Source organism: Bombina bombina, chromosome 10, assembly GCF_027579735.1.
Source record: "Bombina bombina isolate aBomBom1 chromosome 10, aBomBom1.pri, whole genome shotgun sequence".
Lineage (NCBI taxonomy): Eukaryota > Metazoa > Chordata > Amphibia > Anura > Bombinatoridae > Bombina > Bombina bombina.
The window spans coordinates 58,875,867-58,901,314 of NC_069508.1; the positions used below are offsets into that span (position 1 = coordinate 58,875,867).

Below are 25,448 nucleotides of genomic sequence, written 5' to 3' on the forward strand. Positions count from 1 at the left end.
GTGCAATATTTATATTTGTAGGTAAGGTCTGGTGCAAACGTTCTTATCTGTGGGCCAAATGGATGCGGAAAGAGTTCCCTTTTCCGCGTCTTGGGAGAGGTGAGTGTAATGTTAGCAATATCGTTTTTATCTTCAGTAAGAATCACTGGTATAGGAATGTTTCTTCTTTACCACAAAGGGCTTTAGTACAAGTGACTGATTGCTCTTTGGTTGCTTGCATAAAAAGTAACTAAGGGTAGGAAAACGCTGAGAATTTTATTCTTTTCAATTTCCATTTTTTTTTTTGCAATTCAGGAGCACACCCATTGAAATACCTCTTGAGTATGTTCATCTTATTTCCTTTACTGTGGACAGATAAAGGACAGCTATAAATTAACTCCTGCACTGACCAAGCAGTCACTGTGTAGGTTGTTGCAGGGTCTTAGCTCAGAATTCTGCAGTACTGAGAAATTTTAATTTAGCTAAATTACACGAAGCAGCTAATAAATAATAAATACATTGCATATTTCTATTTACATTTGAATAAATGTTTTGGGCCAGATTATGAGTGGATCGCTATTTAATGCTCCTGTTTGAGCGTTAACTGCGCTAGAACTAAGCTTTTTGCGCTCGTAGGGTTCCGCTTGTATTATGAGTTTAAAGTAAACTGTTTTCTCTCTTGTGCTATCCTGAAGAGCACAAAAAACTAATTTAGAATATCGCTTGTGTTCACGTATTGCCCCATACAAGTCAAAGGAGCAAAAAAAGTGGGAAAAATCCTAACACTCTATTCGCGTGCAAATCTATTTGCATATTCTCATGTGCGCTAACCCGACATGAAAATATGAATTTCACATTCCAATGTTCTTCACATATGTTCTATTTATTATAAATACACACTATACTACTTTATTATAAATACACACTATACTACTTTATTATAAATACACACTATACTACTTTATTATAAATACACACTATACTACTTTATTATAAATACACACTATACTACTTTATTATAAATACACACTATACTACTTTATTATAAATACACACTATACTACTTTATTATAAATACACACTATACTACTTTATTATAAATACACACTATACTACTTTATTATAAATACACACTATACTACTTTGTTATAAATACACACTATACTACTTTGTTATAAATACACACTATACTACTTTGTTATAAATACACACTATACTACTTTGTTATAAATACACACTATACTACTTTGTTATAAATACACACTATACTACTTTGTTATAAATACACACTATACTACTTTGTTATAAATACACACTATACTACTTTGTTATAAATACACACTATACTACTTTGTGATAAATACACACTATACTACTTTGTTATAAATACACACTATACTACTTTGTGATAAATACACACTATACTACTTTGTGATAAATACACACTATACTACTTTGTGATAAATACACACTATACTACTTTGTTATAAATACACACTATACTACTTTATTAAATATGAATATTACATAAATATGCTTTTACATGTTTTCATCTACTTGACAGCAAAGGGCTGTGATGTGTATATATATATATATATATATATATATATATTTTTTTTTTTAACACTTAATAGCCTCTCACAGTCTTTGTGGTTTACCGGGGGTCCGGTTTACTACAAATTCATATTCCTTGTGTGTGTGTGTATGTGTATATATATATATATATATATATATATATATATATATATATATATATATATATATATATATATATATATATATATATATATGTAATGTACGTATGTGTATATATATATATATATATATATATATACATACACATATACACACACATATCTCTGAAGATGGATATGTATGTATCGCAATGTTAAAGCTCTTTGCCCTCAGACCTCATATCTTTGAGCCCTTATAAATTTTGTGTGCAATATTTTTTTTAATACTTTTTATTAGATGGTGGTATTATTATGATTGTGACTGTACTTTTGTAATGTATTTTTGATGTGTCTTGTCTTTTTTTTGTTTCGTGAAACCATTAACCAGAGCTCTGACGAAGCGGTCATCATTCTAGTTTGAATCTTGAACGTAATCGCGTTTACTTTCTACTTGTAATACACGGGGTAAACCAGACAAGAGCCAACACCTTTATCCCTCATGCGTAACTGTTAGCGATCCACTCGTAATCTGCGAGTAGCTATATGTTGTAGTTATTATCTGTACATAGAGTAAGATGATAGCAATCTACACGGATATCATGCCTATTTGTTGAATTCCTCCCATTCTAAAATCTTACGGTTTAATGTAATGAACATCATTTTAAGTATAGGTATCTGGATAATGTTTGAGAAAAGTATTCTGGGGTTAATATAAAATTCCAAACTCTTTTATTTTGATTTTTTTCAGTTATGGCCCCTCTTTGGTGGGTCGCTAACGAAACCTGAAAGAGGAAAACTGTTTTACGTACCGCAGGTAAATACATCACTGCCCCTGTATGCAAATGTAGTTTATTTAACAGAGATTTACTCATTGTTCTTGTAGATTTAGCCACAGGCCTGAAATACATTATCCTTATTTTCAGGGGCATCCATGAGACACCCTGGTTTATTCTGATCAATTCACCTTGCTTTTTAGAGACCCTATATGACACTGGGAACATTACGAGACCAAGTCATCTATCCTGACACACAAGAGGACCAGAAACGCAAAGGAATACCTGATAAGGTAACGTACTACCCTGCAGATTATCAGAGCTTTTAAAATAGACTATTTATTACCAAAGCGGTCAGGTGCTCAGCGGTGTTTCCTTACTCGCATATCAGATGACCTAAGAAAATGCAACTTCTTTTATTAGGTTTTTATGTAATCAGACCGTAAACACTAGAGAGGTGTGCACGGGCGAAAATTTTGGTTCGGCCTTAATGAAAATGCAGAGAGAGTTTTTTTTTTTTCGAGAATATTCATTGCCCGTATTATTCGGTATTTGTTTTAAAGGGACACTAAACCCAAATTTTTCTTTAATGATTCAGATAGAGCATGTAATTTTAAGCAACTTTCTAATTTACTCCTATTATAAATTCTTCTTTGTTCTCTTGCTATCTTTATTTGAAAAAGTAGGCATCTAAGCTAAGGAGCCATCCAATTTTTGGTTCAGAACGCTGGACAGCATTTAGCCACCAATCCGCAAGCACAACCCAGATTATGAACCAAAAATGCTTCTAAACTTAAATTATTGCTTTTCAAATAATGATAGCAAGAGAATGAAGAAACATTGGCAATAGGAGTATATTGGAAAGTTGCTTAAAATTGCATGCTCTATCTGAATCGTGAAAGATAAAATTTGGGTTCAGTGTCGCTTTAAGTAAATTGAATACTGGATATTCGTTAAACATTTACATTAGTTTTCGTTATACAAATGTAAATGTTGTAAAGCTACAGGTGAAAAAGTTCACATGTAGCTTTATACTTAAAGGGACAGTAAACCTAAAAAATAATGCTATATAATTCTGCACATAGTGCAGAATTATATAACATTATTTTACTGCTATAGTTATAAAACCCTTTTTTCCCTTTTAATATTTAAAAAACATGCCGCTTTTACAGACCCGCTCTCTGCTGAGCGGGTCTGTTTTTTTTAGTCAGCGCATCGGGCCAGCTGTATAGTCAGAGCCCGGCCCGACCGCGCCATAGCATTAAGTGAAGCTCGCTCCTGCTGTCAGACAGAGCAGGAGCGAGCTGCGCTTAGTCTTATGGCGCGGTCGGGCCGGGCTGTGACTATACAGCTGGCCCGATGCACTGACTAAAAAAAACAGACCCGCTCAGCAGAGAGCAGAGAGCGGGTCTGTAAAAGCGGCATGTTTTTTTTAATATTAAAAGGGAAAAAAGGGTTTTATAACTATAGCAGTAAAATAATGTTATATAATTCTGCACTATGTGCAGAATTATATAACATTTATTTTTAGGTTTACTGTCCCTTTAACTTTAGTGCGCTGGAGAGATGCGCTATTCCACTCCTCCTCCTCTTCTTCTTCACAGAGCCCCAGCCCCGCTAATAGAAGGCATAGCGTGGCGGCTCCCAGGACCTGCACTAAATGACCTCCTTTAGTGCAGGCTGTGGGTATTAGTGGGTAAAGTCAGCCCAGTGCCGAAATACCAGGCAGTTCTCCTCTGAACAAGGAACAGAACAACCCCATATTGATAGTTATTGCACTGCAGGGAGAATGTTCCCAAATTACAAAAAAAAAACTGAATTCAGTTTATATTCAGAAGAAAAAAAAGTTTTTTATAATATTTTTTTTCACCAGTAGATCTCATTCAGTGAAAGTTAAAGACACTTTCTTACGCAAAAGTAAAATTCTCAAATTCGTTAGAGAATATTCTTCATGCACTAATTTCCCTTGCTAACAATGTCTTGAAACAGTTCCTTTCAGTAGCCATAACACATTACAGAGGAACAGCATACGTCTGTAGCTGCCAATCAAAGGTCCTGTCCTGCTGAGGACCTACATTATGTTGTGGCTCACAAATGATACTTTAGCTATGTATTTAACAAGAGAGTGCAAAAATAAAATAGTCTAACAAATAAGACCATTTGTGTTTGCGTTACAATATCCCTTTAAAGAGATTATATATTTGTAGTGCAACACAATAACTTGGCTGTTTAAATAAATACATTAGCTATGCAATGAGATGTTTATGTGACGTAATTAAGAATTGTGTTATCATATATTGGAGACAAATAATTAGGGGTAAATTTTCTGCATCCACTGGTGATCCAGAGACCTTCTTGGGTTTCTTTAAAGGCAAATTTTACATTGATAAATGTGTATCTCGCTAAGGAGCTTAACCTGCACTCTGTATACGAAAAATATATACATATGTTACAGTACAGTGCTAATAAAATGATCAGTTTAAAAAGTGTTTTAAAAGTGCTCATACTAATTAATAAAAATGTTAATATTATAGTGCTCAATAAAAATATCAACTTAAAGGGACAGTAAAGTCATAATTAGACATTCATGATTCAGACAGAGCATACGATTTTAATCAACTTTCCAATTTACTTCTATTATTTAATTTGCTTCTTTCTCTTGTTATTCTTTGCTAAAAGGTTTATCTAGGTAAGCTCAGGAGCAGTAAAGAACCTAGGTTCTAGCTGCTGATTGGTGGCTGCATATATATACCGATTGCCATTGGCTCACTCATGTGTTCAGTTAGAAACCAGTAGTGCATTGCTGCTCCTTCAACAAATGATACGAAGAGAATGATGCAAATTTGATAATAGAAGTAAACTGGAAAGCATAAAATTGTATGTTCTACCTAAATCACAGAAGATTTCTTTGGGGTTTCATGTCCCTTTAAGCATTTGGTTCTTGCATCAGTTCTTGGATCAGCCTATAAAGTCGGTAGTAAAAGAGGTTAATCATTGTCCCAGTCATTTTGCTATGAGATGGTGACTTGCTAATCCCTGAGGGTGGATTCTGAAACCAGTGCATTCGAGTTTACAGTACGAAAGTTTCCAGAATTGTGCTCAAGCTGTAAAAAAACACGATTTGTTGAATAAAGTAATGACATTGAATTTGTTATATTGCTTTAAACACATTCTCTTCTTGGTATTGTAATGCAGATATGTTTACAGCCAGACTTTGTGACATAAACAGTACGGCTTATTAGAAGTTGATCTTTATTTAACAGGTACTAAAGGATTACCTTGACAATGTCCAGCTTGGTCAGATTCTGGATCGAGAAGGAGGCTGGGATAGTGTCCAGGATTGGATGGATGTACTCAGCGGTGGAGAAAAACAGAGGATGGCGGTAAATCTTTTTTCTGCATCCACATTGTGGAAACAATTCCCTTCTACTTTAAAGGGACATGATACCCAAATGTTAAAGCATTTGAAAGTGGTGCAGCACTGTTGTAAAAAGCTGACTAGAAAATATCACCTGAACAGGTCTATGTAAAAAAGGAAGATATTTACCTCAAAATGTCCTCACACCTTACTGTAAAGAATGCTAGTCTCAGGACTTGCAAGGGTGTGAGCATCTGTCATGTGCAGACTGTCATGTTATTTTACTATTCAGTTTAAGGAAGTTTACTGTGAAATCTTATGAGATCACAGCAAAGCACAGCATGACCTCAGCACTGATGAAGCTGATTGGCTATTGGGTTTTTTTGTTTTTGTTATTTCAATTTGCAGCTTTACAGCAGTTTTAACGGTTCACAGAGCATTTACTCTGGTGAGCTGAAGACATTTTGAGGTAAAATATCTTTCTTTTTACCTAGAGATGCTCAGGTGATATTTTCATGTCAGTTTTTTAAAGTTATGCTGCATCACTTTCAAGTGATTTAGCCTATGAGTATTATGTCCCTTTAATTGATATATTAAGCAAACTGAGAAGTCATGTGTTTTTTAACGAATGATACCCAACATCTTTCCATCAAGTGATGTTGCAGGGCACATTTCTCCTCTACTACCAGATTCAGTCTGATAATTTGTCCCTTGTAAGACGCTGAACGCCTCTTTATTTACTTACGTTATACTGATGCATTAGAGTTAAGGACAGTGTTCCCTCTAAGGCCAGATTTTGCAGTGAAACAGTTAAAGGGACAGTATACACTCATTTTCATATAACTGCATGTAATGGACATTACTATAAAGAATAAGATGCACAGATACTGATATAAAAATCCAGTATAAAATGGTTTAAAAACTTACTTAGAAGCTCTCAGTTTAGCTCTGTTGAAAAGGTAGCTGGAAAGCCCACTGCAAGTGGGAAATAAGACACTCCCCCCCCTTCTTTTGCATATGAAAAGACCCTTTACACAAACAGGAGCAAGCTGGAGAAGGTAGCTGACGGTATTCTCCTAAAACTTTGGGGCTTGGTTAAGAGTCAGAAAATCTGAGCAATGTTATTTAAAAATAAACAAAACTATACATTTAAAAAAAAAAAAACTTTATGGGCTTTATAAATCATCTACAAAACATTTATGCAAAGAAAAAATGAGTGTATAATGTCCCTTTAATAAGGTAACCATACCTTGCTGTCTGCATTGTGTAGTATTTGCTAACTGCAGGGTGGGAGTCATTAACTGTTTCACTGCTGGGCCACTCACAAAATCTGGCCATAACGGGAAAACTGGTTATTTAACCAGCATTTCACACTTTAAAACAGAATAATTGAGACTAATTGAACAGTACTGAAACATAAATACTGGGCCAATGCTTTTTCCATATTTCTATAACCCGCTTGATCATTTCACAGTGAATATTTGAGAGCTCAGTGCAGTTTTAAAAATTAGGTCAGATGCAAAGTAAATTATCATGTTATTTCCTTTTAGTGAGATATTACAAAATAAAATGCTCTAATACATTATATCAGGTTATTTTTGCACTAATGTCCCTGAAAATGCATAGCTGAAGTCCCTCTAGGGAACAGTAATATATTTAGCAGCTCATTGATTGGAGGTTACATGAGAATGCTGTTTCTAATTGGCTCACTGGCTGTCTCTTGCTCAGGTGTTGCTATTTGTTGCTCCTCCCAAGCGGGACTTTTAGCTAGGTGTTTGTGACCCTAGGGAAGGGGTCAGCAACCTTGGCACCCCAGATGTTTTGGAACTACATTTCCCATGATGCTTATAAGCACTTTAGGCTGGCTGAGTATCATGGGAAATGTAGTTGCAAAACATCTGGGGTGCTGCCCCCTGCCTTAGGGAATTAATAACCTATTTAGCAAGGCAAATTAATGTGAAAAGAACATGCTCTAACAAATTAAAGTATGTAACTTTGCATTAGAATGTTCCTTTAAATTGATAAATTATCTGTGCTGTTGCACCTAATGTTTAGGGTAATGTTTAGCAAGAAGTTTTCATTTTTAATGGGCCATTGTTGCCAAAAAAATTACTTGCTCAAATCCATTAAAGTATGTAATTTTTCTACCATCAGCCCTGCTCTTCTGTTTATTTAACCCACCGCAAAGGGGTTAAAAACACAGCAGAAGTTCAGCAGCACTAGTTGAATATTTAAGTTGCGCAACTAGTCCTGCTGATTGAATTAGCAGTGGGTTCCGGTAGGGACCAGCAGGGCACCCGCTGACCCTGTGCAGTACTTCTACTGTGTGTTTAATTCCTTTGCAGGGGACTAAATACATAGTAGAGTAGCTGGAAAATTACGTGCATGTAATTTTTTTTTACTATGATTACCATTTAATGCTCTTTCATTGCTCCTTGGTTTAATTATGATACTTATTGCCAATTATGGTTCACATCAGTTCCATCAGACGTATGAAGCAATCATACAAGTGAAGAAAGCCAAACAATTTTTAGAATTCCAGGAAGGCTATGTGTATATAAAGGGACAGTCTAGTGTAACAATTGCCCTTATTCATTAAATCCATTTTTAAAATAAATGCTTATATCTCTGTGTGTTTAACCCAGCGTTAAACACATAAAGACGTACTTCCTGAGGCAATGCATTGCTGCGCCCAAGTTGAAAGTCGTTACTTAGCCAGTCTAGAGCAGAATACATACATATTCTCCAATCACTTGACATGTTTTCTCAGGAAGGGCTTGGGAACTTACTAGGTGCTTGAATAAGCCTGGGTAAACACTTGGGGCACGATGTACAAAACGTCTCCAGGTTAGACGCGTAAAACCATGCAGATACTCAGGGGCAGCTCTCAGTGAATTCTGGGGGGAAAAAAGTTGTCTGAGATTTTTGTTATAGTAAGCAATAAAACTCACTGGAAAGCTAAATTTCACTAGGGAGAGCAAAGTTAGCAGGGAACAGGGGGTGCTCTTCAAAAATGAAATACTGCAACCAATAAAAAGCAGATTACTCTGCTTTCATCCTATAGTATCTTACAGTTGTGCCTCTTTGTATGCCTGTGTTTTACTGTTAGGATAGTAAGTGCTTAGTGTGTTCTGACACAATCTCTACACCTTATAATTAGCGAGAAAAAAAACAGCGAGATCTGCATTGGGGGGAAAATATTTATAGAAATTTCAGCTACCCCAATAGTATGTCCCTGTTCTGCCCATTAGAGGTGGGAAACTCATTTTAGAATAAGGAAAATATTTAATACAGTTTGAATTTTTTATTTTTAATATGACTTCCACAGTGTTTTTTGCATATGCTATGTAGTTTCTACAGTTCATCTTAAAGGGACATAAAACCCTAAAATTCTTTGTTCATGGTTCAGATAGAACAAACTATTTTAAAAAAATCTTTTCATTGTATTGCTATTATCAAATTATCTTCCTTTTCTTTTTATCCATTGTTGAAAAACAGAAAGGTAAGGAGTGTGCACATGTCAGCACTACTATATGGCAGTTTTTTTGCAACAATGTTATACATTAGCAAGAGCACTATGGCAGCACTATTTCCTTTATGTAGTGTCCTAGACATGTGCATGCTACCTATCTAGATATCTCTTCAACAAAGAATAACATGAGAACAAAGCAAATTTGATAATAGAAGTCAATTGGATTTTTTTAAAATTGTATTCTCTATCTGACTAATGAAAGGAAATTTTGGGTTTCATGTCCCTTTAAGGAACAAACATACTACCAACATTTGTATGTCAGGCAATTACCATTTAGAAACCTTAGGCTATTGTTTTGGTGTAACTGGTTGTATCTGCGATTTATGTGAGCTAGTATAAAACATGTGTATTTTGTATTTTAGATGGCAAGGTTGTTTTACCACAAGCCGCAGTTTGCTATTTTGGATGAGTGCACAAGTGCGGTTAGTGTGGATGTCGAAGGGTTCATTTACAGCCATTGTAGGAAGGTGAGTAAACACATTTCATACGTATCATATTTGGAATTTACATGTAATACATATAATTTTCACTTGCTGACAAAGATTTTAACCATTTGGTTAACACGGCTCATGAAATATTACTTTAACAGTCAGATTCTAATTCTAAACTATAATCCTTACTGATATGGGATGTCCATAAATACACATTAAGCAGGTTGTGTTTGTGGCACACTTATTTCATGCTGCTGTACTACATACATGATGGTGGCAAAAAAGCGCTATATTAAAAAAAAAAAAAAAAAAGCTTTAAAAAATGTAGACCTGTATATATACCTTAATGGAGAGGATTATTTGAAGAAGCGTAATTGGCCAGAAGTGACGAGTCTTCATCTAACTTGGCAATTAATCTTCTTAAAACAATTATCTTGCTTGCCCATGGTACCTTTTTTAAATATATATATATATATATATATATATATATATATATATATATATATTTAAAGGGACAGTCTACACCAAAATATTTGTTTTAAAAGCTAGATAATCCCTTTATTACATAACCAACTCAATTATATTAATACAATTTCTTTTTCAAGATACAATGAGTCCACGGATTTCATCCTTACTTGTGGGATTATGCCTCCTGGTCAACAGGAGGAGGCAAAGAGCACCATAGCAGAGCTGTATAAATAGCTCCTCCCTTCCCTCCCAACCCAGTCATTCTCTTTGCCTGTGTTAGTAATAGGAAGAGGTAAAGTGAGGTGTTAGTTTTAGATTCTTCAATCAAGAGTTTTTTATTTTTAAAATGGTGCCAGTGAGTACTATTTTATTACAGGGTGTAGCCGTATTCCTTGTCAGCCTCTTGACAGCAGAGCTACAGGTGGCTTTAAAGCATTGGGAACTGGTGGGATTAACTTCTCACTGCGCCTCCCATACTGTGTGCTGCCCTTCTCATGATGGTCTTAGCAATTACTAACTAAGACCCTGTATGTCTCCACAGAATGGCAGGAAGGAAAGCAGACTTCTTGATGACTGTGGGACCGTTCATGCGGTCGCTCAGCACCAAGGTATGTGCAGCTTTTAATTTCTGGGACAGCACTAACTCAGAAGCTGCTGCATATTTTATTCCTCTGACTCCCTTAGTTTAAGTTACACCTCATGGCTTCTCTATTGTCTACAAGGGTAGATGCGGTGGGGGAAGATCAGGACAAGGAGCGCTCAGGACACAATTGGACACTATACTCTTTATTGTGATAGCGCAGGTAGACTGTGGGCTGGACGCTGGGGACCCTAGTTCTGGAGCAAAACTCCAGTGTAGGGGTAATTGTTTTGTGTTGTGGTCCGGAGAGTGTTTTATGTGAACATTATGGGGCCAGACCGCATGGTATGTTCGGCTGCTTATGCAGTGACATACGGAACACGGTTTCTTAGGCAGGAAGCTCTAGCGTGTTAGTTAACGCCCACAAAGGGCGGAGTTATCGTCCCGCGCTCAGGAAGAGCCGCGTGGCAGTTTTTTTCTGCTAGAACCTTACGGAGCGAGAGCTGTGCCTTTGCTGACTGCCAAGACCGCATGGTTATATCTTAAAGCAAGCGGTCTTAGGCAGGGTAACTTGGAGACAGAGATCGGAGTAACGAGGGGGCAGGTAGGGGCCTTAGCAGAACTGTTGAGGCGGCAGAGGCTCTTTAGTTTAACGGCAAGCCTGTTGTTAAAAAAGACTTTGGCTTTTCCTTATATCCTTTCTTATGTCCCATGTTAGATATGCCAGAGTGCTGTTACTTTATTAATCAAATTTAAAAGCACAGTTATACGTTTTAATTCAGAAGCTTTTTTGCTTACTGTCATATAAGGTTATTTTTGCAATCCATGACCAAAACTGTTTTGCTTGATTTGCTGACATGGAAGATATTCATTTTTTTTTTTTTTTTTTTTTTTTTTTAGTTTTATAAATCTTTATTAACACAAAAAATATGAATATGACAGACTTGGCTCTGGTTACAATGTGAGCCCGCTACTGTTCGTACAGCAGCAAAAATTAACATATTATTGTATGTTTGCCAAAATAAATTCCAAGTCTTTTACAAAACAGTGTCAATAAGAACAAAAATTAGTTTTCTTCAATTTGTTGGTGTTATAGTGCACACCTAAAGATGTGAAAAAATAGATGTATAAGTCAGTTTAAAAGAGAGATGGAGGGAAGGGGAATTGGAAGAAGAAGAGAGAGAAAGAGAAAAGAGAGAGAAAAAAAAAAAAAAAAAAAAAAAAAAAAAGGGGGGGATAGTAGGGGAAGGAAGGGGAGCAGTAGGAGGGTAGGTGGTAAGTGGTAGATTTCACTAATAGACCACATATTCTATGCCTGTATGTTTAGGTGTTCATGGACTTCCAAAGTTCCAGCATGTATTCATGTATTTCTATTCTATCCTCTCTCCAGTACCTATAACGTTCCAGCTGTAGATTCCTGCTAACCCAAGTCGACCAATCTGAAATAGAGGGGACGTTTGTGGTTTTCCAATTTTTTGGAATTAGGGCCTTGGCGCTATTCATGGAAGATATTCTGAATGTTGCATGTTCATTATGTTTGAATGCAAATGTGGAACCTCCTGTTGCCTTTTGTCCCTCATGTACTGAGAGGGCATTGCAGTTTAGAGAACAAATGTTTTTTTTATAAAGATTTAACAAAAGCGGATGCTTCTCAGGGTTCTACTGATGAGATTCAGAATATGCCGCAACTTTCTCCTCAAGCGTCACAGTCCTTAACGCCTGCTCAGACGCAGTCCAATACCTCCGCAGGTTCGACTGCGATTACTTTAAAGGACATAGCTGCAGTTATGTCTTCTACGCTTTCAGAAGCGTTATCTGCCTTTCCCGTATTGCAAGGCAAACGCAGAAGGAAGGACACCCTCGTGGCCAATACGGCTTCTGATGCTTTAATGGCGATATCAGATGTACCATCACAGGGCTCAGAATTGGAGGCCCTATCTGAAGGAGAACTTTCTGAATCTGAAAACGCCCTGCTACCGACTGATTCAGAAGTGGTTTCTTTCCGGTTTAAGCTGGAACACCTCCGCCTGTTATTGAGGGAGGTTTAGGTGACTCTGGACGACTGCAATTCAATTGTAGTTCCTCCAGAAAAATTGAGTAAGTTGGACAGGTATCTAGAGGTTCCTTCTTATTCGGATGTTTTTCCAGTTCCCAAGAGAACTTCGGAGATTATTTCTAAGGAATGGGAGAGACCAGGAATTCCATTCTCCCCTTCTCCCGTTTTCAAGAAGATGTATCCTATAGCGAATGCTATCAGGGATTCTTGGCAGATGGTTCCTAAGGTGGAAGGTGCTATTTCCACTTTAGCTAAACGAACTACTATCCCTATTGAGGATAGTTGTGCCTTTAAGGACCCTATGGATAAGAAATTAGAGGGTCTCCTTAAGAAGCTTTATGTTCATCAAGGGTTGCTTTTGCAACCGGCGGCCTGTATTGTCACGGTTACCACTGCGGCTGCTTATTGGTTTGATGCCCTGGAAGAATCTCTTAAGACTGAGACTTCTTTGGAAGAGATACAGGATAGAATTAAAACTCTTAAATTGGCTAATTCTTTTGTGACAGATGCTTCTCTGCAAATTACCAAATTGGTGGCTAAGAGCTCAGGGTTTTCCATCTTAGCACATAGAGCCTTGTGGCTGAAATCTTGGTCTGCGGATTTGTCATCCAAGTCTAAACTTTTGGCTATTCCTTATAAGGGGAAGACCCTGTTTGGTCCTGACTTGAAGGAAATTATTTCTGACATCACGGGAGGCAAGGGTCACAGAGTAATTTTCGTTCCTTTCGGAATTTGAAGGGAATCCTCTCTTCCTCTTCCACTAAGCAGGAAGGGAACTATTCTCAATCCAAGTCCACGTGGAGACCCAACCAAGCTTGTAACAAGGGCAAACAGTCCAAAAAACCCATTCTGCACCCAAGTCAGCATGAAGGGTTGGCCCCCGATCCGGGACAGGATCTAGTAGGGGGCAGACTATCCTTCTTCGTCCAGGCTTGGATAAGAGACGTTCAGGATCCCTGGGCAATAGATATAGTGTCTCAGGGATAAAAACTGGAGTTCAGAAACACTTCCCCCAGAGGAAGATTTCTTCTTTCTCGATTGTCTGTAGACCAGATAAAGAGAGAGGCGTTCTTACGCTGTGTAAGAGACCTCTCCTCCATGGGGGTAATCTGTCCAGTTCCAATTCAGGATACAGGAACAGGGACAGGGATTTTATTCAAATCTGTTTGTAGTTCCCAAAAAAGAGGGAACTTTCAGACCTATCTTAGATCTCAAGAGTCTAAACAAGTTTCTCAGAGTCCCATCCTTCAAGATGGAGACTATTCGTACCATTCTTCCATTGATCCAGGAGGGTCAATTTATGACTACCGTGGATCTAAAGGATGCCTATCTTCATGTCCCCATTCACAAAGATCATCACAAATTCCTGAGATTCGCCTTTCTGGACAAACTTTTCCAGTTCGTGGCTCTTCCTTTTGGTCTGGCCACAGCTCCCAGAATTTTCACAAAGGTTCTGGGGTCTCTGCTGGCAGTTCTAAGACCGCGGGGCGTTGCGGTGGCGCCTTATCTGGACGATATTCTAATCCAGGTGTCCTCTTATCAGCTGGCAAAGTCTCATACCGACCTTGTCCTTTCCTTCCTGAGAACTCACGGGTGGAAGGTAAATCTGGGAAAGAGTTCGTTAATTCCACAGACAAGGATACCCTTCTTGGGAACTCTAATCGATTCTCTTTCCCTGAAAATCTTTCTGACAGAAAGCTCATGACTACATGTCGAGCCCTTCAGTCCAATCCTCGGCCGTCAGTGGCTCAGTGCATGGAAGTAATTGGATTGATGGTGGCAGCAATGGACATCATTCCGTTTGCTCGATTTCATCTCTGGTCTCTGCAACTGACCATGCTCAGACAGTGGAATGGAGATTATACCGATTTGTCTCCTCAAATAACTCTAGATCAGGAGACAAGGGACTCTCTTCTATTGTGGTTGTCATTGGATCATCTATCCCAGGGGACATGCTTCTGCAGACCCTCATGGGTGATAGTGACAACAGACGCCAGTCTTCTAGGATGGGGAGCAGTCTGGAATTCCCTGAGGGCTCAGGGTGTAATCTCCTTCCAATCAACATACTGGAGTTGAGAGCCATATTCAATGCGCTTCAGGCTTGGCCTCAGTTGGCTTTGGCCCAATTCATCAGGTTCCAGTCGGACAACATCACGACGGTAGCTTAGATCAATCATCAGGAAAGAACAAGGAGTTCCTTAGCGATGACAGAAGTATCCAAGATAATACAGTGGGCGGAGTCGCACTTTTGCCATCTGTCAGCGATCTACATCCCAGGGGTGGAAAACTGGGAAGCGGACTTTCTGAGCAGACAGACGTTTCATCCGGGAGAATGGGAACTCCATCCAGGGGTATTTTCCAGCTTGGTTCTCATATGGGGCAGGCCGGAGTTGGATCTCATGGCATCTCGTCAGAATGCCAAGCTTCCGCGATACTGGTCCAAATCGAGGGATCCCCTGGCCGAGCTGATAGATGCCTTGGCAGTTCCCTGGTCTTTCTGTCTAGCTTATGTGTTCCCTCCATTTGCTCTCCTTCCCCGGGTGATTGTTCAAGTCAAACAGGAGAGGGCATTGGTGATCCTCATCGCCCCTGCGTGGCCTCGCAGGACTTGGTATGCCGATCTGGTGGACAAGTCATCTCAGCCACCGTGGAAGCTCCCATTGAGGAAAGACCTTCTAATTCAGGGCCCCTTCCATCATCCGAATCTAGTTTCTCTGCAGCTAACTGCTTGGAGATTGAACGCTTAATTTTGTCTAAGCGTGGGTTTTCTGATTCGGTCATAGATACCTTGATTCAGGCTTGTAAGCCTGTTACTAGAAAAACTTACCATAAGATATGGCGTAAATATCTTTATTGGCGTGAATCCAAGAGATACTCATGGAGTAGGGTTCAGATTCCCAGGATTTTGTCTTTTCTCCAAGACGGATTGGAGAAAGGGTTGTCCGCAAGTTCCTTAAAGGGACAGATTTCTACTTTATCTATTTTGTTACACAAGCGTCTGGCAGATATTCCAGATGTTCAATCTTTTTGTCAGGCTCTGACTAGAATCAGGCCGGTTTTTAGACCAATTGATCCTCCTTGGAGTTTGAATTTAGTTCTTAAAGTTTTTCAATGGGTTCAGTTCGAACCTATGCATTCCATTGATATTAAGTTATTATCTTGGAAAGTTTTGTTTTTGGTTGCTATTTCTTCTGCTCGCAGAGTATCTGAGCTTTCGGCGTTACAATGTGATTCTCCTTATCTTATTTTTCATTCAGATAAGGTGGTGTTACGTACCAGACCCGATTTTCTTCCTAAGGTTGTTTCAAATGAAAATCTTAATCAGGAAATTGTTGTTCCTTCCTTGTGTCCTAATCCTTCTAAGAAGGAGCGTCTGTTACATAACTTGGACGTGGTCCGTGCTTTGAAGTTCTACTTACCGGCGACTAAGGAATTAAGCCAATCGTCTTCATTATTTGTTGTTTTTTCTGGGAAACGTATTGGTCAGAAAGCTACGGCTACCTCTCTTTCTTTTTGGCTGCAGAGTATCATCTGCTTTGACTATGAGACTGCTGGACAGCAGCCTCCTGAACGAATTACGGCTCATTCCACTAGGGCTGTGGCTTCCTCATGGGCATTCAAAAATTATGCTTCTGTTGAACAGATTTGCAAGGCTGCAACTTGGTCGTCTCTTCACACTTTTTTCCCAAATTTTACAAATTTGATACCTTTGCCTCATCTGAGGCTGTTTTTGGTAGGAAAGTTCTTCAAGCAGTGGTGCCTTCCGTTTAGGTTTCCTTGTCTTGTCCCTACCCTTTCATCCGTGTACTATAGCTTTGGTATTGTATCCCACAAGTAAGGATGAAATCCGTGGACTCATCGAATCTTGAAAAAGAAAAGGGAAATTTATTCTTACCTGATAGATTTATTTCTTTTTCGATACAATGAGTCCACGGCCCGCCCTGTTCTACTGAGACAGGTTATTATATTTTTGTTAAACTTCAGACACCTCTGCACCTTGGCTTTTCCTTTCTCTTCCTAACTTCGGTCGAATGACTGGGTTGGTAGGGAAGGGAGGAGCTATTTATACAGCTCTGCTGTGGTGCTCTTTGCCTCCTCCTGTTGACCAGGAGGCATAATCTCACAAGTAAGGATGAAATCCGTGGACTCATCGTATCGAAAAAATAAATAAATTTATCAGGTAAGCATAAATTTCCTTTTTTACCTCTCTGATTATCCAGTATCTAAGCTTCTGCAAACTGCCCCCTTATTTCAGTTCTTTTGACAGACTTGCATTTTAGCCAATCAGTGCTGGCTTTTAGGAACTCCACGTGCGTGAGCTCAATGTTCTCTATATGACACACATGAACTAACGCCCTCTAGTGGTGAAAACCTGTCAAAATGCCCTGACAGGCCTTCAAGAGCTTAGAAATTGGCATATGAACCTCCTAGATTTAGCTTTCAACTAAGAATACCAAGAGAACAAAGCAAAATTGGTGATAGAAGTAAATTGGAAAATTGTTTAAAATTACATGCCCTATCTGAATCATGAAAGTTTGTTTTGGACTAGATTGTCCCTTTAATATATACAGCATGGGCTTATAAGAAAAATAATTTATTAAGCAGTACAACCTATCAAACCTAGCAGTATATTAGTAGCTCAGAGGCAGAGTGCCAGGAAATTTGTTGTGAGCGCTGTTGGTTTTCTATGCTGTTAATAACCACAAGTGAAATGCTTATGAATATTTGTATTAAAGGGACACTGAACCAAATTTTTTTCTTTTGATTCAGATAGAGCATGCAATTTTAAGCAACTTTCTAATTTACTCCTATTATCAATTTTTCTTCGTTCTCTTGCTATCTTTTTTTTAAAAGCAGGAATGTAAATCTTAGCAGCCAGCCCATTTTAGGTTCAGCACCATGGATAGCGCTTGCTTATTAGAGGCTTACATTTACCCACCAATAAGCAAGCATAACCCAGGTTCTCAACCAAAAATGGTCCGGCTCCTATGCATCACATTCCTGCTTTTTAAATAAAGATGGCTTAGAGAATGAAGAAAAATGGATAATAGGAGTAAATTAGAAAGTTGCTTAAAATTGCATGCTCTATCTGAATCATGAAAGAAAACACTTGGGTTTAGTGTCCCTTTAATAGAAATGTTTATTGTAATAACTACCACTGTTCAGTGTTCAGCTTTTACTTTGCGAGTGCACCACAGCGTATATGCACATGCACTTTAGCGCCCACATTCAGACATGTCAGTTTTCTCCCTTTAAAGTTATTGCATTATTCCCACGTATCTTTTCAGCCTATATACTGGAGAACAAGTCATTGCAGCCCTTTCCCTTTTCAGGTCTTCTTAAAGGGACAGTCTAGTCCAAATAAACTTTCATGATTCAGATAGGGCATGTAATTTTAAACAATTTTCCAATTTACTTTTATCACCATATTTGCTTTGTTCTTTTGGTATTCTTAGTTGAAAGCTTAACCTAAGAGGTTCATATGCGAATTTCTTAGACCTTGAAGGCCACCTCTTTTCAGAGGGTGTTAATGTGTTTCATATAGATAACACTGTGCTCATGCACGTGAAGTTATCTGGGAGCAGGCACTGATTGGCTAAACTGCAAGTCTGTCAAAAGAACTGAAATAAAGGGGCAGTTTGCAGCGGCTTAGATACAAGATAATCACAGAGGTTAAAAGTATATTATTATAACTGTGTTGGTTATGCAAAACTGGGGAATGGGTAATAAAGGGATTATTTATCTTTTAAAACGATAAAAATTCTGGTCTAGACTGTCCCTTTAAATGAAAATGTATTTGGAGGTTTACATGAGTTTAACAAATTTGGTAAAATTGTATTACATATTTTTGTAAGGGACATGAAAGACAAAAATAAATGTTCGGCAGAACGCATCTAATTAATGGGCAGACTATCCGGTTGATTTTACCAACCACAACTTTCTAATTTACTTCTATTATCTAATTTGCTTCATTATCTTGGTATCCTTTTGTTGAAGAAGCAGCAAAGCACTACTGGGAGCTAGCTAAAAACATTGGGTGAGCCAATACCATAAGACATATAATAGTAATCAGCAGCTACTGAGCCTACCTAGGTATCCTCTTCAACAAAGGATGCCAAAAGAAAACAATTTAGATAAAAGGTGTAGACTGGAAAGATGTTTAAAATCACATGCTCTATTTGAATCGTGAAAAAAATATTGTGTTTCATGTCTCTCTTAAGCTAAAATTATTTAATTTTAACTTTTTCAATGTTTGTTGCACAAATTATCCATGAATCACATTATGTTAAAATTTGCAATTCATTTGTACTTTGGATAGCTTAAATACCATTAATAAATAACAGAAAATGTTATAACATTGCAAAGTATTTCTCTGTTCCCACCTGGCTACTTTATAATGCCACCCGGGTGGCAACATTTTATGTTTAGAACACTGGATACTTTACTTTGTTCTTATGGTATCCTTTGTTGTAAAGCAAACCTAGGTTTGCAGCAATATACTACTGGAAGCTGTGAGCTAGGTGCTGATTGGTAGATGCACACATATGCCTCTGGTTAGATCACCAGATATATCCAGCTAGGTCCCAGTAATGCTTTGCTGCACCAGAACTGACTTTGCATATCTTAAAGTGATGGTAAATTTTGCCGTAACATCAAAGAACCGTTAAACTAATCGTTATTTTGAAGTATAACTTTCATTCCTAAAGTGTCCTTTTTCTGCCTAAAAGTAAATATAAAGTCTAATCTTACTATCCACGTCGTTCCTCCAGCTGCCTTTTTTTATATGATTATTTAAATATCCAATCTAAAAGCTTGCCTTACGGCACTAAAGAAAAAAAGACTAGTGGCATTACTGCCTATGTAGAGAGCAGGGGTGGGACCACTCTCTGTCACAGAAAGACATTCACAGGAAATGTTAGGGGATAGGATAAAGCAGCCGAAAATGATAGGAAGAAAATATAAATTTAATAAGAATAAAAGTAAGAATAATAAAAAAAAAATAGCGGTATTAGAACTGGTTAGGTACGTTTCATAAATGTGCTTCAAATACTTGAAATTTACCATCACTTTAAACACATAGTTAAATACAAGCAATTGTGCAATCACAAATTACTCCTTTTCTTTTGCAATTTTGTGCCTCTAATTCAGCCTATATAATGTTACGATAACACAGTCACATCCTGTCCATTTGACTAACGCGAGTCTGATAAGAGTACGCTGCACATATGCTGCATTTTTATATTTAAGGTTATTAACATACGCAGATAAAGTGCAGATAACCCTAATTGGTGTAGTAGCTTGTATTTATTTTGCTACAGTTAACCCTGTGTAGTGATTGCTCAGTCATGCCCTTTGAATCTATAAGGCATTTTTGTTTTTTAAATATCTGTAGCCTGTTAATGATTACTGACTCAGCTCATAAGACTATATTTGTAGAGGACTTGTGGATAAAGTCACTTAATGAATAGTTTGGACTTTGGAGCTTGACCTCATCTGCAGGGGATTTTACTATGCAGCACAGATCTGGAGTAAATGAACAGCTACCTTTTTACATTAATTATAGAGGGACCAGTATTTAGTTAAAGGGACAGTCAACACCAGAATTGTTGTTGTTTTAAAAGATAGATAATCCTTTTATTACCCATTCCCCAGTTTTGCATAACCAACACTGTTATATTAATATACTTTTTACCTCTGTGATTACCTTGTATCTAAACATCTTCTGACAGCCCCCTGATCACATGACATTTTATTTATTATCTATTGACTTTTATTTTAGCCAATTAGTGCAGTGTCTGCCACAATTCACGGGCGTGCTCACAATGTTATCTATAGGGTTTAACTGAACTAGCTCTCCCCTGCTGTGAAAAGCAAATACAAAAGCTTGTGATTAGAGGCGGCCTTCAAGGGCTTAGCAATTATCATATGAGCCTTCCTAGGTCTAGCTTTCAAATAAGAATACCAAAAGAACAAAGCAAAATTGGTGATAAAAGTAAATTGGAAAGTTGTTTAAAATTGCATGCTCTGTTTGAAACATGAAAGTTTTTTTTGGACTTGACTGTCCCTTTAAGGGGACAGTAAACGCCAAAAATGTTATTTAAAAAGATAGACAATCCCTTTATTTACCATTTAACAGTTTTGCATAACCAACACTGTTATATTAATACACGTTTTACCTCTGTAATTACCTTGTATCTAAGCTTCTGCAGACTGCCTCCTTATCTCAGATCTTTTGACAGACTTGCATTTCAGGCAATTAGTGCTGACTCAACTCGTTTATGAGCACAATATTATCTATATGAAACACATGAACTAACGCCCTCTACCTGTGAAAAACTGTCAAATGCAGAGGCGGCCTTCAAGGGCTTAGAAATTAGCAAATGAGCCTACCTAGGTTTAGCTTCAACTAAGAATACCAAGAGAATAAAGCAAATTTGATGATAAAAGTAAATTAGAAAGTTGTTTAAAATTACAATTCCTATCTGAATCATGAAAGTTTAATTCAGACTTTACTATACCTTTAAAGGAACATTAAACTCAAAATGTGATCCCCCACAAAATGCTAAATTATGCATAGTAAATAAAGCTTTGTAATGCTGAAGGATTTACAAGTTTGACCCTGCAACATCCTACGCAGCAATTGCTCGAGCTGAAGCTTATTTATATTTTTACCCAATTGCAAAGTAGACAAAATATTCATAATAAAGAGACTTGAGAGAGAAAACCCCCTGCGCGCTAATTTCCCTTCAACGCCTTTGTTGGTATGTCACCCCATTGCTCATTATAGTGTGAGGTATACAATTGCCTCTATAACAAGATTAGTGCTACAACCAAGTATCGTTTTATTCATTTTATAAGCCAAAATATTCGTTACAAATAAATAACAGATTTTATAATAAAGTGCACTCAGGTGTTAAAATCTGAGAGAGCCAAACTGCTCCATTACTTTTCTCTTTTCTTGTCTCTACTTAAAGGGGCGAATGCCTGTGTTCTCCCAGACCTATTTAACGTGCACACCAACCAGTTGATTTTACTGACCACCCAGCTAAAAATGAAGCCAATATTGAGATAAAATTAGCTTTAAATTTTCAATGGCTGTCGCACATCGCATAAATTATAATGAAATCAATATTATATGCAATTAATTGGTGCTTTGGATAGCTTTAAGGACCAGTCAACACAGCAGATTTGCATAATCAACAAATGCAAGATAACAAGACAATGCAATAGCACTTCAAATGAGTAGTAGATTTTCTCTTGTTAAGTGTATCCAGTCCACGGATCATCCATTACTTATGGGATATATTCTCCTTCCCAACAGGAAGCTGCAAGAGTCCACCCACAGCAAAGCTGCTATATAGCTCCTCCCCTAACTGCCATTACCAGTCATTCTCTTGCAAGTCTCAACATAGATAGGAGGTCGTGAGAGTCTGTGGTTTTTTATACTTAGTTTATTTCTTCAATCAAAAGTTTGTTATTTTTAAATGGCACCGGAGTGTGCTGTTTATCTCAGGCAGTATTTGGAAGAAGAATCTGCCTGCGTTTTTTCTATGATCTTAGCAGACGTAACTAAGATCCAGTTGCTGTTCTCACACATTCTGAGGAGTAAGGTACTTCAGAGGGGGAATGGCGTGCAGGTTTTCCTGCAAATAAGGTATGTGCAGTAAAATATTTTTCTAAGGAATGGAATTGACTAAGAAAATACTGCTGATACCGAAGTAATGTAAATAAAGCCTTAAATGCAGTGATAGCGACTGGATCAGGCTTATTAATAGACATACATACTCTTATAAGAATGTGTTTTAAAACGTTTGCTGGCATGTTTAATCGTTTTTTAACATATGTTTGGTGATAAAACTTATTGGGGCCTAATTTTTCCACATGGCTGGCTTAAATTTTGCATAGAAACAGTTATAGGGAAGGTAATCCACAGCTCAGCTGTGGCAGTTTTGTTGTGTCTGTTTAAAAAAATGTCGTCTTTTTTTTTTTTAATCTGTTTTTTGCATTAAGGGGTTAATCATCCATTTGCAAGTGGGTGCAATGCTCTGTTAACTTATTACATGTACTGTAAAAATTTCGTTTGATTTACTGCCTTTTTTCACTGTTTTTCAAATTTTTACAAAATTTGTTTCTCTTAAAGGCACAGTAACGTTTGTTATATTTGCTTGTTAACTTGATTTAAAGTGTTTTCCAAGCTTACTAGTCTCTTTATTAGTTCTAACATGTCTAACATAGAGGAGGCTCTGTGTTTGTTATGTTTAAAGCCATGGTGGAACCCCATTTTAGAATGTGTACCAGATGTACTGATTTCATGTTAAACAATAAAGATCATTTTTTGTATTTAAAAACATTATCACCAGAGGATTCTGTCGAGGGGGAAGTTATGCCGACTAACTCTCCCCACGTGTCAGACCCTTTGACTCCCGCTTTAGGGACTCACGCTCAAATGGCGCCAAGTACATCAAGGGCACCCATAGCGTTTATTTTACCAGAGGATTCTGTCGAGGGGGAAGTTATGCCGACTAACTCTCCCCACGTGTCAGACCCTTTGACTCCCGCTCCAGGGACTCCCGCTCAAATGGCGCCAAGTATATCAATGGCGCCCATAGCGTTTATTTTACAAGACATGGCAAAGGTTGTGTATAATACACTGGCAGCAGTATTAGTCAGACTACCTGAAATTAAAGGAAAGCAAAACAGCTCTGGGGGTAGATACAGAGCATATAGACGCTTTAAGAACCATGTCTGATACTACCTCACAATATGCTTAGTCTGTGGGTGATATTTGTGACTCAGGGAAGATGATTTAACCTGATTCTGATATTTCTACATTTAAAATTTATGCTTGAGAACCTCCACTTGTTGCTCAGGGAGGCTTTAGCTGCTCTGAATGAATGTGTACAATCGCAGTGCCAGAGAAATTGTGTAGACTGGATAAATAATATGCAGTGCTGGTGTGTACTTATGTTTTTCCAATACCTAAAGAGGTTTACTAAAATTTTTCATAAGGAATGGGATAGACCAGGTGTGCCGTTCTCTTCCCCTCCTATTTTTTAGAAGAATGTTTTCTAATAGTTGCCACCACACGGGACTTATGGCAGACAGTTCCTAAGGTGGAGAGAAGAGTTTCTACTCTAGCTAAGCGTACCACTACCTCTGGCGAGGACTGTTGTGCTTTTTTAGATCCAATGGATAAAAAATGTTTATTCAACAAGGTTTTATCCTGCAGCCCCTTGCACGCATTGCTCCTGTCACTGCTGCTGCGGCGTTCTGGTTTGAGTCTCTTGATGAGGCTTTACAGGCTCCATTGGATGAATATATTTGACAAGCTTAGAGCACTTAAGCTAGCCAATTCCTTTGTTTTCTGATGCCTTTGTTCCTTTGACTAGACTAACGGCTAAGAATTCTGTTTTTTACTATACTGGCGCGCAGAGCGCTATGGCTTATATCATGGTCAGCTGTCGTGACTTTAATTAATAAGCTACTTAACTTCCCTTCAAGGGGCAGACCCTATTCAGGCCTAGTTTGAAGGAGATTATTACTTATATCACTGGAGGAAAAGATCATGCCCTTCCTCAGGACAGGTCCAAATCAAGGGACAAAAAAGGCCTAATTTTCGTGCCTTTCGAAAATTCAAGGCAGGTGTGGCATCAACTTCCTCTAAGGCAAAATAAGAGGGAACTTTTGCTCAGTCCAAGGCGGTCTGGAGACAACCGGACCTGGAACAAAGATAAGCAGGTCAAGGAGCCTGCTGCTGCCTCTAAAACAGCATGAGGAACGGACCCCTATCTGGTAACGGATCCTATAGGGGGCAGACTTCATTCTTCGCCCAGGCGTGGGCAAGAGATGCCCAGGATCCCTGGGCATTGGAAATTATACCCCAGAGATATCTTCTGGATTTCAAAGCTTTCACCTTCAGACCTATTTTGGATCTAAAAGATCTTAAACAAATTCTTTAGAATTCTATCATTTAAGATGGAAACTATTCGTACCATCTTAACTATGATCCAGGAGAGTCAATAGAGGACTACAATGGATTTGAAGGATGCTTATCCTCACATTACGATGCATAAAGATCACCATCGGTTTTTCAGGTTTGCCTTTCTAGACAGGCATTACCAGTTTGTAGCTCTTTCCTTTGGGTTAACTACAGCCCCTAGAATCTTTATGGAGGTTCTGGGGTCACATTGGCGGTCCTTAGGCCGCGGGGCATAGAAGTGGCCCCTTATTTAGACGACATCCTGATACAGGCGTCAAACATCCAAGTTGCCAAGTCTCATACGGACGTAGTACTGGCATTTCTGAGATTGCATGGGTGGAAAGTGAACAAGGAAAGAGTTCTCTATCCCCAATATCAAGGGTTTCCCTCCTAGGGATTCTGATAGATTTTGTAGAAATTAAAATTTACCTGACTGAGTCCAGGTTGTCAAAGTTTCTAAATTTCTGCCGTGTTCTTCATTCCATCCGCGCCCTTTGGTGGCTCAGTACATGAATGTAATCGGCTTAATGGTAGCGGCAAGGGACATAGTACCGTTTGCACGCCTACATTTCAGACCACTGCAACTATGCATGCTCAGCCAGAGGAACGGGGATTACA

The 25,448-nt window shown here is 38.1% G+C and overlaps 1 protein-coding gene across 1 annotated transcript in view; it reads left to right on the forward strand.

The window, feature by feature from the left end:
- Positions 1–25,448, forward strand: part of ABCD3 (ATP binding cassette subfamily D member 3) — a 138,780-nt gene that overhangs the window by 109,340 nt on the left and 3,992 nt on the right. The window contains exons 17-21 of the mRNA XM_053693133.1: positions 22–99; positions 2,401–2,466; positions 2,629–2,718; positions 5,689–5,808; positions 9,678–9,782. Of these exons, the coding sequence (XP_053549108.1) occupies positions 22–99; positions 2,401–2,466; positions 2,629–2,718; positions 5,689–5,808; positions 9,678–9,782 (459 nt within the window). The remainder of the gene's footprint in view (positions 1–21; positions 100–2,400; positions 2,467–2,628; positions 2,719–5,688; positions 5,809–9,677; positions 9,783–25,448) is intronic.